The sequence below is a fragment of the Ovis canadensis genome, chromosome 13 (assembly GCF_042477335.2).
Source record: "Ovis canadensis isolate MfBH-ARS-UI-01 breed Bighorn chromosome 13, ARS-UI_OviCan_v2, whole genome shotgun sequence".
NCBI lineage: Eukaryota > Metazoa > Chordata > Mammalia > Artiodactyla > Bovidae > Ovis > Ovis canadensis.
The window spans coordinates 67,273,102-67,286,711 of NC_091257.1; the positions used below are offsets into that span (position 1 = coordinate 67,273,102).

Here is a 13,610-nt window from a genome sequence, read left to right on the forward strand (position 1 = left end):
TAATTAAGAATGAAAACAAACAAATGAAGCATTCAATTAGGGAAGATAGAAAAAGTGTAAAATAAATCTAAGAAAAGCAAGAAAAGAATAAGAATAAAAGAGAAATTAATGAAATAAAAACAAAAATAACAGAACTAATAAAATATACAATATTTATTGCAGATTTCTAAGAAGGAAAAAGCAACAAACGATGAAATAGGTTAGTCAACCTAAACAGGAAAAAGGACTTAAATATATAAAATACTCATAGGGATATAAGAAGTTAACCCTCAGGGATGACTTTTTCTCAAATCTATATAAGTAATTTTGAAAATCTGAACAAAATGAAAATTTTAAGTGAACTTCAATTATTTTCATAAAGCAAAGCAAAACATCGACTAATAAAACTTATCAAAACTAGTTATATACAAAGGAAACACATATACCAATCTCATTTAGAAATAACTTAGAAAAATTTACAATAGAAAATAGCAAATAAATCACAACACTTCAGTCAAGAAAAATATAAGACCAAGTGGAGCTATTCTGCAGGAATGTAAATAGTTGAAAAACAGGAAATCAATTAATATGATATACTGTAGCACATAATAGAAAAAATCATACAGATCTTGCTCATTGATGCTGAGCAGGCAACTGGCAGAACTGAACACCCTTTCTTAACATAAATACTCTTTAAAACAGGAATGAATCGATAAATATCTAGAAATAAACTGAATAAAACATGTGCCAACTCAAGTGGTAAAAATTTTAAAATACTTCGAAGAAATACAAAATAAAAGACTTCAGCAAATGGAACATATAGCATTCTTAGATAGGAAAAATTAAAGATATCAACTGTCCCTGTTAATCTAAAAACATGATCATTAAGAACTTTTCCCAGCTATACAATAAGTTGATTCTAATATTCATGAAGAAAAATAATCAAGAACTAGCACAATTCTGAAAAATAAGATTAACAAGGGATGACTCACTTTATCAGATATTAAGTATTTTATAAAGTCCACAGTTCACACTTAATGTCAGAAAAAATTCCAGATGGATCAAAGATTTTAGTGCAGGCACATACATGCACATGCACACACACAGAAGAAAAAAACTGTAACAGCATGAAAGAAAAAACAAAAGAAAATTATTTTATAATATTGGTATAAGGAATGGCTTTTTATATATGATCTAATTCCTAGAATACATTTAGTTAACACAAATCCGTTTTTTCCCCACTGCGCAGCATGCAGGATCCTGGTTTCTTGATTCAGGACTGAACCTGCGTCTCCTGCAGCAGCAGTGCAGAATTTTAACCACTGGACAGCTAGAGAAATCCCATAAACCGATGCTTTTAATTAAAAAAAAAAATAGCTGATAGTAACAGTTTCTACAATGAAGAAAAGTTAGATGAACAACTAGGGGAAATAACTGCAATCTTATTATAGGGCTCATTTCTTTAACATCAAAGACCTTCTATAAATGAGTTGGGTCACATCCTCTGGAAAAGAAATTGTACTATTTCCTCTGTTCCACCTTCCCAAGGGCTGGAACCAGAAACTAGTGATAAGCCTGACACATTAATAAAAAAAATGGGCAAAGGATAGCAACAGAGTTTCTCAAAAAAGAAAAGAAAGAAGGAAATATAAATGATCCTTCTAAATATGGAAAGATGCTTAACTTCACTCAGTAAAATGCAAACACTGAGATACTGATTTTCACCTGTCAGTCTGACATAGATCCAGGTGTTTGATAATTTATTGCACTGAAGAAAACGTAGAACAGGCTTTCCGACAAACAGCTTAAAACAGGGAGATCTCATAATATTCAATTTAAATTTACAAATGCGCACTAAAAATAACTTATTTAACCTATCCCAAGACTATTGTTGCTAAGTGTAAAATCAGCCTGAATGATGACTAATATGGCAGACTGGATAAATATATCAAAGTAAAGCCATACAACGAGGCAGCTCCCTACTATAACACAGAAAAAGTATGACAGGCTAATTGGAAAGAAGTAAGGTGAAAAAATATACACAGTACATTTATTATTTGTGTTCTAAATGGAAGAAAAAAGGTATGTATAAGTATGTGTGTATGCTTATTTTAAAAAAGAAAAAACTCAAAGGTCAATAGGAAATAAAAATTAAGATTAAAAAATTATTCCAGGATAAGTCCAATACCCAAATAATGAGGATTTTTAGAACAAGACAGAGAAAATGGAAGGGGGAAGAACATTTCTGAACAGATACTAAGAAAATTTTTCAGAACCAAAGGACAAAAACTCCAAAGGTCCTATCCCAAAATAATGAACGAAAGACCCACATCAAGATCCATTTCTATGACATTTCAAGGCACCAATGATGGAAGAGAAGATCTTTAAAAACACACAAACAATTAGGAATCAAGACAGCAGTACAATTCTCCAAGCTTGCAAATTAGAAGTCTGGACAATGCTTTAAAAATTCTAGGGAAAAAAATATTTCCTCAAATTCTATACACACCCCTGAAGATATTTTTAGACATGTAAAAAAGAAATCTAGATTATCTAGATTTCTAGTAAGTCTGACTTTATGGAAAACTGTATTATGAAGCTATGGAAAGCGCAGGAGGAACTGGCTATCAACAGTAAATAGAAAACTAAACAAACAAATAAAAGGCAATTTCACATTATACCCACAGCTCAGCAGGGAATAGTATTACTGAAGTCATGATGTAACAATTATGGGAGGGTTGGTAAAACGGTGGTAAATGAGGAGGATGTGGGGTTGCAGAATGTAACATCCTGATGTGCCATAAAGTTTTCCTTTTACTGATCTTGAATAACAGTCACCAGTGAAATATAGTCTCAACTTCCTCTGATACATGAAATGTGTTAACTGTTCAATAACTGGCTTCTCAGCTATGGCATAATTTGGACCTACAGCAGATTACAGAAAACTCAGTAGCAGTGTGGAAAGACCACTGAAGTGAGAAATAGGTCTAATTCACTACCTGACAGCCTTCAGATCTGAAGCAAATTATTTAACCTCTAAGGTCTTACATCAAACATCTACTAAAAAAAGATAATTACCACTGGTCATCTCACAGATATTAATTCAAAGACAGAACAGAACATAAGTTAAGAACATAAGCCATGGGACTTCCTTGGTGGTCCAGTGGTTAAGAATCTACCTTCCAGTGTAGGGGATGTATGTTCCATCCCTGATCGGGGAACTAAGATTCCACATGCTGTGGGGCAATTAAGCCCGTGAGCCACAACTCCTGAGCCCATGTGCTCTAGAGCCTGTGCACCACAACTAGAGAAAGAAGACCCAGCACAGCCAAAAAAACAACAAAAACACAGGCCATGAAGTTAGTGACAGTCACACCTTTTCCATTTACTAATTCAGCCTGCACAAGTTTTGTTTTTCCTCTCTAAGCAATGGCCATAATTTATAGAAAGAAATACATTTTTATACCATTACTTAGGATATGTTTGTGTATAACTTGAACAGAAGTTTTATAAAATAAGGTAACATGAAAAGAATAACAATTGCAAAGGACAATCCACACACACACAGGTTTGTAGTGGCCCACTAAACTGATTTCATGAATCAGTCATGATTTGTACTTTGAAAAACACAGTAAACTAACTCCTTCACCTATAAAACATAAAACAGAACCAGCATAACAGAATCCACAGGATACTTCATATGAATTACTTCTATAAAACTCTTAGTACAATGCCTAACACTTAAAATTAGTGCTTACCACATGCAGGTCCCACTATAAATGCTTTACCCATATTAACCTGTTTAATGCTAACAGCTCCTTCATGAATTAAGTACTATCAACATCACTCATTCTTATATACTGATGACAAAACTGAGGTACAGAGGTTAAATAAACTTGCCTATTGTCACACAGCTAGGGTACAGCAGAGTTAGGATTCAAACTCAAGTGGAAAATATGGGATTAAAGCTGGCAGGTGCAGGCTCTGAGTTGTAAGGTCTAGCTAAAAGATGTCATCAGCAAATGACACTCAGTTCATGAGCCATATGTGATTCCACCTAGGGGCACTCACCATCTAACAAGTGAAAAATATGAGCCAAGGGGATGAGACCAAAGAAGAGTAACTGAATTTTGCTAGAAAAGGAATGACAATTATACAGCTGTCAGGGAATAATTATTTCCTTTTACTACTCACAGAAGCCCTAAGAGGGACCAGAAGCCCTAAGAGGGACCGTCCCAATCCTTGGAAATTTGCCCTACCTTATGTAGTCTCATACTCAGGTCTCTGATTCTATTTTCAAAGCCACTTCCACTTCAGTGACTGACTCAAGGAGAAGTGGGTTGGGTTCAGTCCCTGAACAAACTGGCACTGTAACTTAACTGTTTTCCTGATCTTCTCTTAATAATTCTACTCCTGGCCACAGGCCTTCCACTCTTATCTAACTGTTATAGATAAGGCCCATTCTCCTTCCCACAGTCTCCAGGGATTCCTTTCTTTTCAAGGCTAATCCTATTATTCAATTTTACTATCCTTTCAACCTCAGTTTCTAGCATTATCAATTACCTATCCTCTTTCTCTTATATCTTCTTCTCTATCTTTAAACATTAGTGAAGTGAAAGTGAAGTTGGCTCAGTCGTGTCCGACTCTTTGCGACCACATGGACTGTAGCCTATCAGGCTCCTCCTTCCATGGGATTTTCCAGGCAAGAGTGCTGGAGTGGATTGCCATTTCCTTCTCCAGGGGATCTTCCCGACCCAGGAATCGAAGCTGGGTCTCCAGCACTGCAGGCAGACGCTTTACCGTCTGAACCCAAGCGTCCCTAATCTAACCAGGACTCCATGCAAAGCAGAATATCCTCCAGAATCTATTTTCTTTCCTCCTTTTTTTTTGGCCATACCATGCAATGTGCTGGATCTCAGTTTCCTGAACAGGGATCGAACTTGCGCCTCCGGCACTGGAAGAATGGTGTCGTAACCACGGGATGACCAGGGAAGTCCCCTATCTTCTTTCCTCTTAATTCTATGTTAACCAGATATTCTTGAGAATCCCCTATATCTAGGTTTCACTACTTTGCTTGGGCAATTTTACTTATTTCAAGAAATTTTATGGCTAGAAAACACAAACAATAACAATAAAAGGGTGAATAAACTCAAAGAGCCAAAGAAAGAACAAACAGAAACCATCTCTAGTACCTGAAGGAGGAAAAGTTTCTGGAGTGGTTGCTGCAGTGCTGGCATTCCCCTCCCAAGGTTCTGTTCTGGTATCTGTGAACTGGTTATCTGGAAGCCATGTTCCATTTGGTGAAATTGCAGTGACTACAGAATTGGTGCTTACTGTTCTTGTGGTTCCATTGTCAGAGTCTGAAGAATTGACAGTGGTTACATATATGGGTCCCAGAGTTAGATTTGGGCTGAATGTTGGTGCCAAGGAAGAAGTTACTGAAGGAGTAGGATTTGAAGTTTTGGTCTCTTCTTTAAGTGATTCTGTTGTAGATGCTTTCACAGATCTTGTAACGCCTACTGAAGGTGAAACTATAAACACCAAAAAAACCAAGAAAATATCACACAAAGAATTGAGATCTCAAAAGTTATGAGACACAAAGCAGCAAGCCCTACTACACCTCAAATACTTGGAGACCAATATACACACCACACACACTTTTTATTTTATTATCTTTTTTAAAAATTAAAGTATAGTTGATTTACAATGTTGTGCTAATCTCTGCTGCACAGCAAAGTGACTCACTTACATACACACACACATTCATTTTTAAATATTCTTTTCCATTATGGTTTGTCCCAGCTCATATTTCCCTGAGCTATAATAGTAGGACTTTGCTGTTTATGCATTCTAAATGTAGTAAGTTGTGTCTACCAATCCCAAACTAACAGGCAGTCCCTCCCCTCACCTTGGCAACCACAAGTCTGCTCTTTATGTTTGTGAGTATTTCTATCTCATAGATAGGTTCATTTACGCCATAGTTTAGATTTCACATATAAGTGATATAGGGTATTTGTCTTTCTCTGACTTACTTCACTTAGTATGGTAATTTCTAAGTTGCTGCAAATGACATAATTTCATTCTCTTTTATGGCTGAGTAGTATTCAATTGTCGGAGAGGGCAATGACACCCCACTCCAGTACTCTTGCCTGGAAAATCCCATGGACAGAGGAGCCTGGTGGGCTGCAGTCCATGGGGTGGCAAAGAGTCAGACATGACTGAGTGACTTCACTTTGACTTTTCCTTTATATGCATTGGAGAAGGAAATGGCAACCCACTCCAGTATTCTTGCCTAGAGAATCCCAGGGATGGGGGAGCCTGGTGGGCTGCCGTCTATGGGGTCGCACAGAGTCGGACATGACTGAAGCGACTTAGCAGTAGCAGTATTCAACTGTTAGAGAGGGCAATGGCACCCCACTCCAGTACTCTTGCCTGGAAAATCCCATGGACGGAGAAGCCTGGTAGGCTGCAGTCCATGGGGTCGCAAAGAGTTGGACACGACTGAGCGACTTCACTTTCACTTTTCACTTTCATGCATTTGAGAAGGAAATGGCAACCCACTCTAGCGTTCTTTCCTGGAGAATCTCAGGGACGGGGGAGCCTGGTGGGCTGCTGTCTATAGGGTCGCACAGAGTCGGACACGACTGAAGCGACTTAGCAGCAGCAGCAGCATTCAACTGTATATATGTACCACATCTTCATTCATCTGTTGATGGACATTTAGCTTGCTTCCATGTTTTGGCTATTGTGAATAGTACTATTATGAACATAAGAGTGCATGTATCTTTTCAAAGCAGAATTTTCTCCAGGTGTATTTCAAGGAGCATACACTCTTTAAATGGTGAATCCTTCCCTCCACTTCTAAAAGTTTACTGTCTAATGGAGGGAAAAACTGGTCTCTTAGTTAGTTCCTCAGAGTCAATATACAGGAGTCTTAAATAGTAACCATTTTGTCTTCTTTAACTTTTCAGAAATGAATATAATCTCTTTATTTGAAGTAGTATGGGGTATACAGAACAATGCTGAGTATACATACAATATGACCCAGAGATTCCCAAAGACAACTTAATTTGCCATCACTTTTAAGTAAAACTTAATATTAATTTTTTCTTTCTTTAGTACCACCAAGGTCTTCAAATGTGGGTCACTAAACATAAATACAAAATTCTATTCCAAGTACCAATCTTACCAAATGGCAATTTACCTATGGTAGTGTTGCTGGCACCAACATGTATCAGACCACTGCCAAGCAGAGTAAGGAGGAACCAGGAATCCATGCTGACCTGGAAAATAGAGAGTCATTTTAGATACAGTACTAAAATACTATAAAACTATGTCCAAACAACTCACCAAAGGAGGTATTTTGGGCAAATTCTTCTTAGCTATTAAAGTACACACACAGGACCAATGATCTTTTAGGAGTCTGATAACCACAACTCTCCAGGAACCCAACTACTTAACTGAAAGTTTATACAACTGTAAGAGCAAGCAGTGATTCTCAATCTTGGCATACTTTAGAATCACTCAAAGAACTTAATAACAACAAAACTCTGTGCCAGACTATATCTTTAGGAGTGAGAGGTAGGTAGCAGTCCTTTTAAAAGCTTCCTAGGTAACTGCAGCTTTAGTGTCTTCAGAATGAGAAGCACAGAGAAGGTAGGTTGACTGCAAGAATGTACTGACCTCCAAAGCAGCTGTCCTCCAACTTTATTTCCCTTCAAACCATATCAGAGGGATGTGGCCCATTCACACTGGTAAGAGAGGTTTATTCATCCATTCAGATATCTGTGCCTGATATTAAGCTACGTATCAGGGAAACAACTAGGGAACAATATACTCCAAGGTCCCATTTTCATGGGACTCATAGCACAGAGGTAATTTAATGTGACAGTGACTCTCCAAAACAACCAGAACATGCCTCTCCGAGGGGAACATGAAAATCTCTGAGGGAGGGTGGAGAGATGTAGGTGGTTTATACACACCCCAGGAGATTGCCTTTAATACCAGCAATCATGCTTAGCAGGGAACTGGGTTCAGCCAATGGCCTTCCCAAGGTATAACCATACATGATTTGACCAGTTCCCCACTCTTCCTACCTGACTGTTACCCAAAATGGGGAGAGCACACAATTTCCTCCACAAGGGTTAGGAAACAGATTGGAAGGCTGATTACTGTGTATGTATTCATGTATAGTCTAGATAAATCAATAGGAAATGGTTTTGTGAAAAATAACAATGTATTTGGAGGAAGCAGGCTAGACCATCACTTCATTACATATATCAAAATAAAATCCAGATGGGCTGAAGAATTAAATGTTTACAGACACATTTTAAGAGGAAATAAATGAGTATGTTCATAATGAGGAAGGATTTTCTAGACATAGAGGCAATGTAAGAAATCACAAAGGTGTAAAGCAATTATCTTTCAATAGAAAAATAAATTGATTAAAAAAAGAAATCACAAAGGAAAAATGGAGTATCTGGCAATAAAAAAAATTATGAAAGAAATCAATCAAACAATGTTAATGGATTGGAAGATTCCATACTGTCAAGACATCAGTTCTTCTCAACTCAGTTTACAGATTCAATGCAATCTCAATCAAAATACTACCAACCTATTTGTGGACAGCAATAACTAGTTCTAAAGTTTATATGCAGATGCAAAAGATGGAGAACAGCCAACTCAATACTGAAGAAGTAGAGTAAAGTCAGAGAATTACTATTAATTTAAAAGCAAATAGTAATACAAAAAAGCAAAGAAAGATACAGCAAAGAGTGGCAGTGTGGTACAGACAAACAGACCAATGGAACACAAGAGAACCCAGATAAAGACCCACACAAATATAGTCAACTGATCTTTGACAAAGGAGCAAAGGCAATACAATGGAGCAAAGACAGTCTTTTGAACAAATGGTGCTGGAATAACTCGGCATACACATACCAAGAAAAACAAAAACAAAAAACTAGACACAGATCTTATACTCTTTACAAAAATTAACTCAAAATGAATCACAGACCAAGATGTAAATGCAAAAGACTCCTGGAAGATAACACAGGAGAAAAATCTAGATGATCCTGGGTATGGCAATAACTTTTAAGATACAACCAAAGACAGAGCCATCAAAAAATAATCAACTGCACTTCATCAAAACTAAAAAATTCTGCTCTATAAAGACAAAATCAAGAGAATGTTAAGACAAGCCACAGACTGTGAGAAAATACTTGCAAAAGACACATTAGCCAAAGGACTGTTATCCAAAATAAGCAATAAAACCTCAACAATAAAAAAATTATCAAGCTGATTAAAAAAATGGTCAATAGCCTAAACAGACACCTCACCAAGGAAGATGTACAAATGGCAAACAAGCAAATGAAAAGATGTTTAACAGCATATGTTATTAGGGAATTGCAAAGTAAAACAATGAGACACCACTACACACCTATCAGAGTACCAAACACTAACAACACCAAATCCCAGTGCTTCTGTGGAGCAACAGAAACTCTCTTTCACTGTGGGAATGACACTTTGGAAGGCAGTTTGCTGGTTTCTTGCACAACTAAACTTAATCTTATTATACGATCCAACCAATTGTGCTCCTTGGTATTTACCCAAGAACTGAAAACTTACACCTATATAGAAATGTGCTTTATTCATAACTGCCAAAACTTAGAAGCAAGCAAGTTGTTCTTCAGTAGATGAATGAATAAACAAACTGTAGTACATCTAGAACATGGAATATTATTTAGCACCGAACAACAAATAAGCCATCAAGCCATGAAGAAACATGGAGAAAAATGCATATTATTAAGTAAAAGAAACCAATATGAAAAGGCTACAGTCCGAACGATTCTGACTATATGATAATTCTTGAAAAGGCAAGGCTCTGGAGGCAGTGGTTGCTAGGTTAGGGAGGAGAGAGGAATGAACAGGTGAAGCACAGAGGATTTTAAGGGCAGTGAACTATTCTGTATGGTAATACAATGGTGGATACATGTAATTATACATTTGTCCAAACACAGAAAATGTATAACATCAGAAGTGAACTCTAATGTAAACTATGGACTCTCGGTGATAATGATGTCAAAGTGGGTTCATCAACTGTAGTTAAGTGTATACTGTGGTGCAGGATGTCAACAGTGGGGGAGGTTGTGTGTGTATGGGAACAGGGAAAATTTGGGAACTTTTTATACTTTCTGCTCAATTTTTTTGTGAATATAAAACTGCTCTAAAAAATAAAGTCTATTTCTTAAAAAAGGTAATGAACTGGGAAAATTGTCACAAAATGAATAATTAAAATAAGAACTCATATTAATATGGAATACATTAAGACTGCAATTCTGAAAAATCTAAACATAATGTATAAAAGAGAAAAAGAAACAGCTAAGAAAATACACAAAAAAGTGCTGACTAATCAAAGGAAAATAATGAGAGAACATTTTTACTTGCAGGAAAGACCAATGGCATGAAAATACAATGCTTCAAAGTCAAATGAAAATAATTGAAATAATGATGGAAATAACAATAAGCCTATAATAACAAACTCCTTTCCAGAAAGATTATACAAGAATCTTAAAGGTGCCCACATTGTTTTCTGACCCATTTCTAAGGTTGTATTCTTGAGTATAAGTAAACAATCTGAAATTCAAGATTAAAATGATAAAGAGCTATTTAGTCATTAAGTGGAAAAACAGGGAGAAGCTGGTAGTGAGTATCACGCTGCTAGTCCAAACAATAATTGTGGCTATCTGGTATGCTATGGGCTTCCCTGGTGGCTCAGATGGTAAAGAACCTACCTCCAGTGCAGGTGACCCAGGTTTCATCTCTGCATCAAGATCCCCTGGAGAAGGGAATGCCTACCCACTCCAATATTCTTGTCTGAAGAATTTCAAGAATTTAAGAAAATGGAACAAGCTTGTCATTTTTAAGCTTAAAAAAAGTCAGATCAGGACTTCCTGGTTGTCCAGTGGCTAAGACATCACACTCTCAATGCAGGAGGCCTGCGTTCGATCCCTGGTCAGGAAACTAGGTTCCACATGCTACAACTAACAGTTCACATGCTGTGAAAGAAAAGACCTGGGGAAGCCAAAAAAATAAAAATAAATATTAAAAACCAGTCAGATAAAAACTGAATAGCCCATTACTGAGGGCTTTCTTTGCCTACTGGTTTCCTGGCACTCACTGAAGACAATACAGTGTGGCTCACAGCTCTCTTCCTATCCCAAAGTCCTGACATTCTCTTGAAGATTTTTCAACATCCTCAAAGATGACAGCCACAATTCACATCCAGACACATCTCTGAGTTCTCTGATTTCAACTCCAACGACCTTAAGGGAAACACAATGATTGAAACTGCCACACTGGCCAGGCACTATAGTAACCATTTGCATTAGTTATTTGATGACAGGTGGTTCCAGTAAGGAATACAGAACTAATAAGTCACAATCAACCAGAAGAGTTCAGGAAAGGTCAAAAGGAGAAGCCAAGTGTCCTACCACCTCCCAGAATCCTCCTTGCTAGAATCAATCTTGGCTGAGGAATGCATGTGCAACCAGGAAGGACCCTGAGTTAGAATGACTGGCCAGACAACTTGGAAATTAACCCCATTACCATAAAACCCGAGACTGTGACTTTGAGCCATGTGGCAGAGCAGTTTTCCTGGGTTCCCTTACCCTCAGACTCTCTGCCTGGGCGTCCCTTCCCAATGAAGTCTCTTGCTCTGTCACCATCTTTATCTACTCAGACAACTCATTTCTGAGTGTTAGACAAGAGCCCACCTTCCAGGTCTGGAAGGGGTCCCCCATCCTACAACACTTATACAACTTCCACTCCACTGAGACCAGTCGTGACAATGCCTGTACTTTAGACTTTGTCAGCACTGGGAAAAATGCTCATACTGAATCTTACTTTCCCATTCTCCAACCATACTCCCTTACTACTAAAGCCTGGGACCTCACTCAGGCTTTCAGTCCCTTGATTCTCTAATTTTCATTCCATTATCTCTGTTCTATTTCCTTCTCTACTCAGCCAAGAAAAGTTGGTGTCAGTTCAATCACTGCCTTGCAAATATCCTAAATTCTTTTGCTACACTGTTCTTCTATTATACCTATATGGGAAAATAACCCCCAATCCTGAACAAATCCAATTGTCAGCCAACATGGGCTGCCAAATGCTTCTTAAGAAAATCAAACTACCCATAAGGTTGAGATTTGCCTCAGTGGAACTCTGAACACTTTCTGCAATCTTTCTATATTTCCCTACTTCAGTTCAGTTCAGTTCAGTCGCTCAGTCGTGTCCGACTCTTTGCGACCCCAAGAATCGCAGCACGCCAGGCCTCCCTGTCCGTCACCAACTCCCAGAGTTCACTCAGACTCACGTCCATCGAGTCAGAGATGCCATCCAGCCATCTCATCCTCTGTCGTCCCCTTCTCCTCCTGCCCTCAATCCCTCCCAGCATCAGAGTCTTTTCCAATGAGTCAACTCTTCGCATGAGGTGGCCAAAGTACTGGAGTTTCAGCTTTAGCATCAGTCCTTCCAAAGAAATCCCAGGGCTGATCTCCTTCAGAATGGACTGGTTGGATCTCCGTGCAGTCCAAGGGACTCTCAAGAGTCTTCTCCAACACCACAGTTCAAAAGCATCAATTCTTCGGCGCTCAGCTTTCTTCACAGTCCAAATCTCACATCCATACATGACCACTGGAAAAACCATAGCCTTGACTAGACGGACCTTAGTCGGCAAAGTAATGTCTCTGCTTTTGAAAATACTATCTAGGTTGGTCATGACTTTCCTTCCAAGGAGTAAGCGTCTTTTAATTTCATGGTGCAGTCACCATCTGCAGTGATTTTGGAGTCCAAGTCTGACACTGTTTCCACTGTTTCCCCATCTATTTCCCATGAAGTGATGGGACCGGATGCCATCATCTTCGTTTTCTAAGTGTTGAGCTTTAAGCCAACTTTTTCACTCTCCTCTTTCATTTTCATCAAGAGGCTATTTAGTTCCTCTTCACTTTCTGCCATAAGGGTGGTATCATCTGCATATCTGAGGTTATTGATATTTCTCCCAGCAATCTTGATTCCAGTTTGTGTTTCTTCCAGTCCAGCGTTTCTCATGATGTACTCTGTATATAAGTTAAATAAGCAGGGTGACAATATACAGCCTTGACGTACTCCTTTTCCTATTTGGAACCAGTCTGTTGTTCCATGTCCAGTTCTAACTGGTGCTTCCTGACCTGCATACAGATTTCTCAAGAGGCAGGTCAGGTGGTCTGATATTCCCATCTCTTTCAGAATTTTCCACAGTTTGTGGTGATCCACACAGTCAAAGGCTTTGGCATAGTCAATAAAGCAAAAATAGATGTTTTTCTGGAACTCTCTTGCTTTTTTGATGATCCAGCGGATGTTGGCAATTTGATCTCTGGTTCCTCTGCCTTTTCTAAAACCAGCTTGAACATCAGGAAGTTCACGGTTCATGTATTGCTGAAGCCTGGCTTGGAGAATTTTGAGCATTACTATTTCCCTACTTAGCTCTCTCCAATTCTCCACTGCAGTGATTTCAAAGAAGCTCCTCTCCTCTCCAACATATCCTCTTTCATCCTTGGCTGTTAGCCTTGCCTTCAACTTCAAAGAAAACAGAA

The 13,610-nt window shown here is 38.2% G+C and overlaps 1 protein-coding gene across 26 annotated transcripts in view; it reads right to left on the reverse strand.

Annotated features, from left to right (window-relative positions):
- PTPRA (protein tyrosine phosphatase receptor type A) overlaps positions 1-13,610 on the reverse strand; it is a 167,530-nt gene that overhangs the window by 58,167 nt on the left and 95,753 nt on the right. For 18 of the 26 annotated variants that reach the window (XM_069548150.1, XM_069548144.1, XM_069548141.1 and 15 more), the window contains 2 exons: positions 7,184-7,262; positions 5,172-5,510 (listed from right to left, as the gene is read on the reverse strand). In XM_069548150.1, coding sequence (XP_069404251.1) covers positions 5,172-5,510; positions 7,184-7,256 — 412 coding nt within the window. In that variant the 5' untranslated portion in view covers positions 7,257-7,262. The remainder of the gene's footprint in view (positions 1-5,171; positions 5,511-7,183; positions 7,263-13,610) is intronic. The other 8 variants (XM_069548153.1, XM_069548157.1, XM_069548154.1 and 5 more) reach the window with 1 other exon arrangement.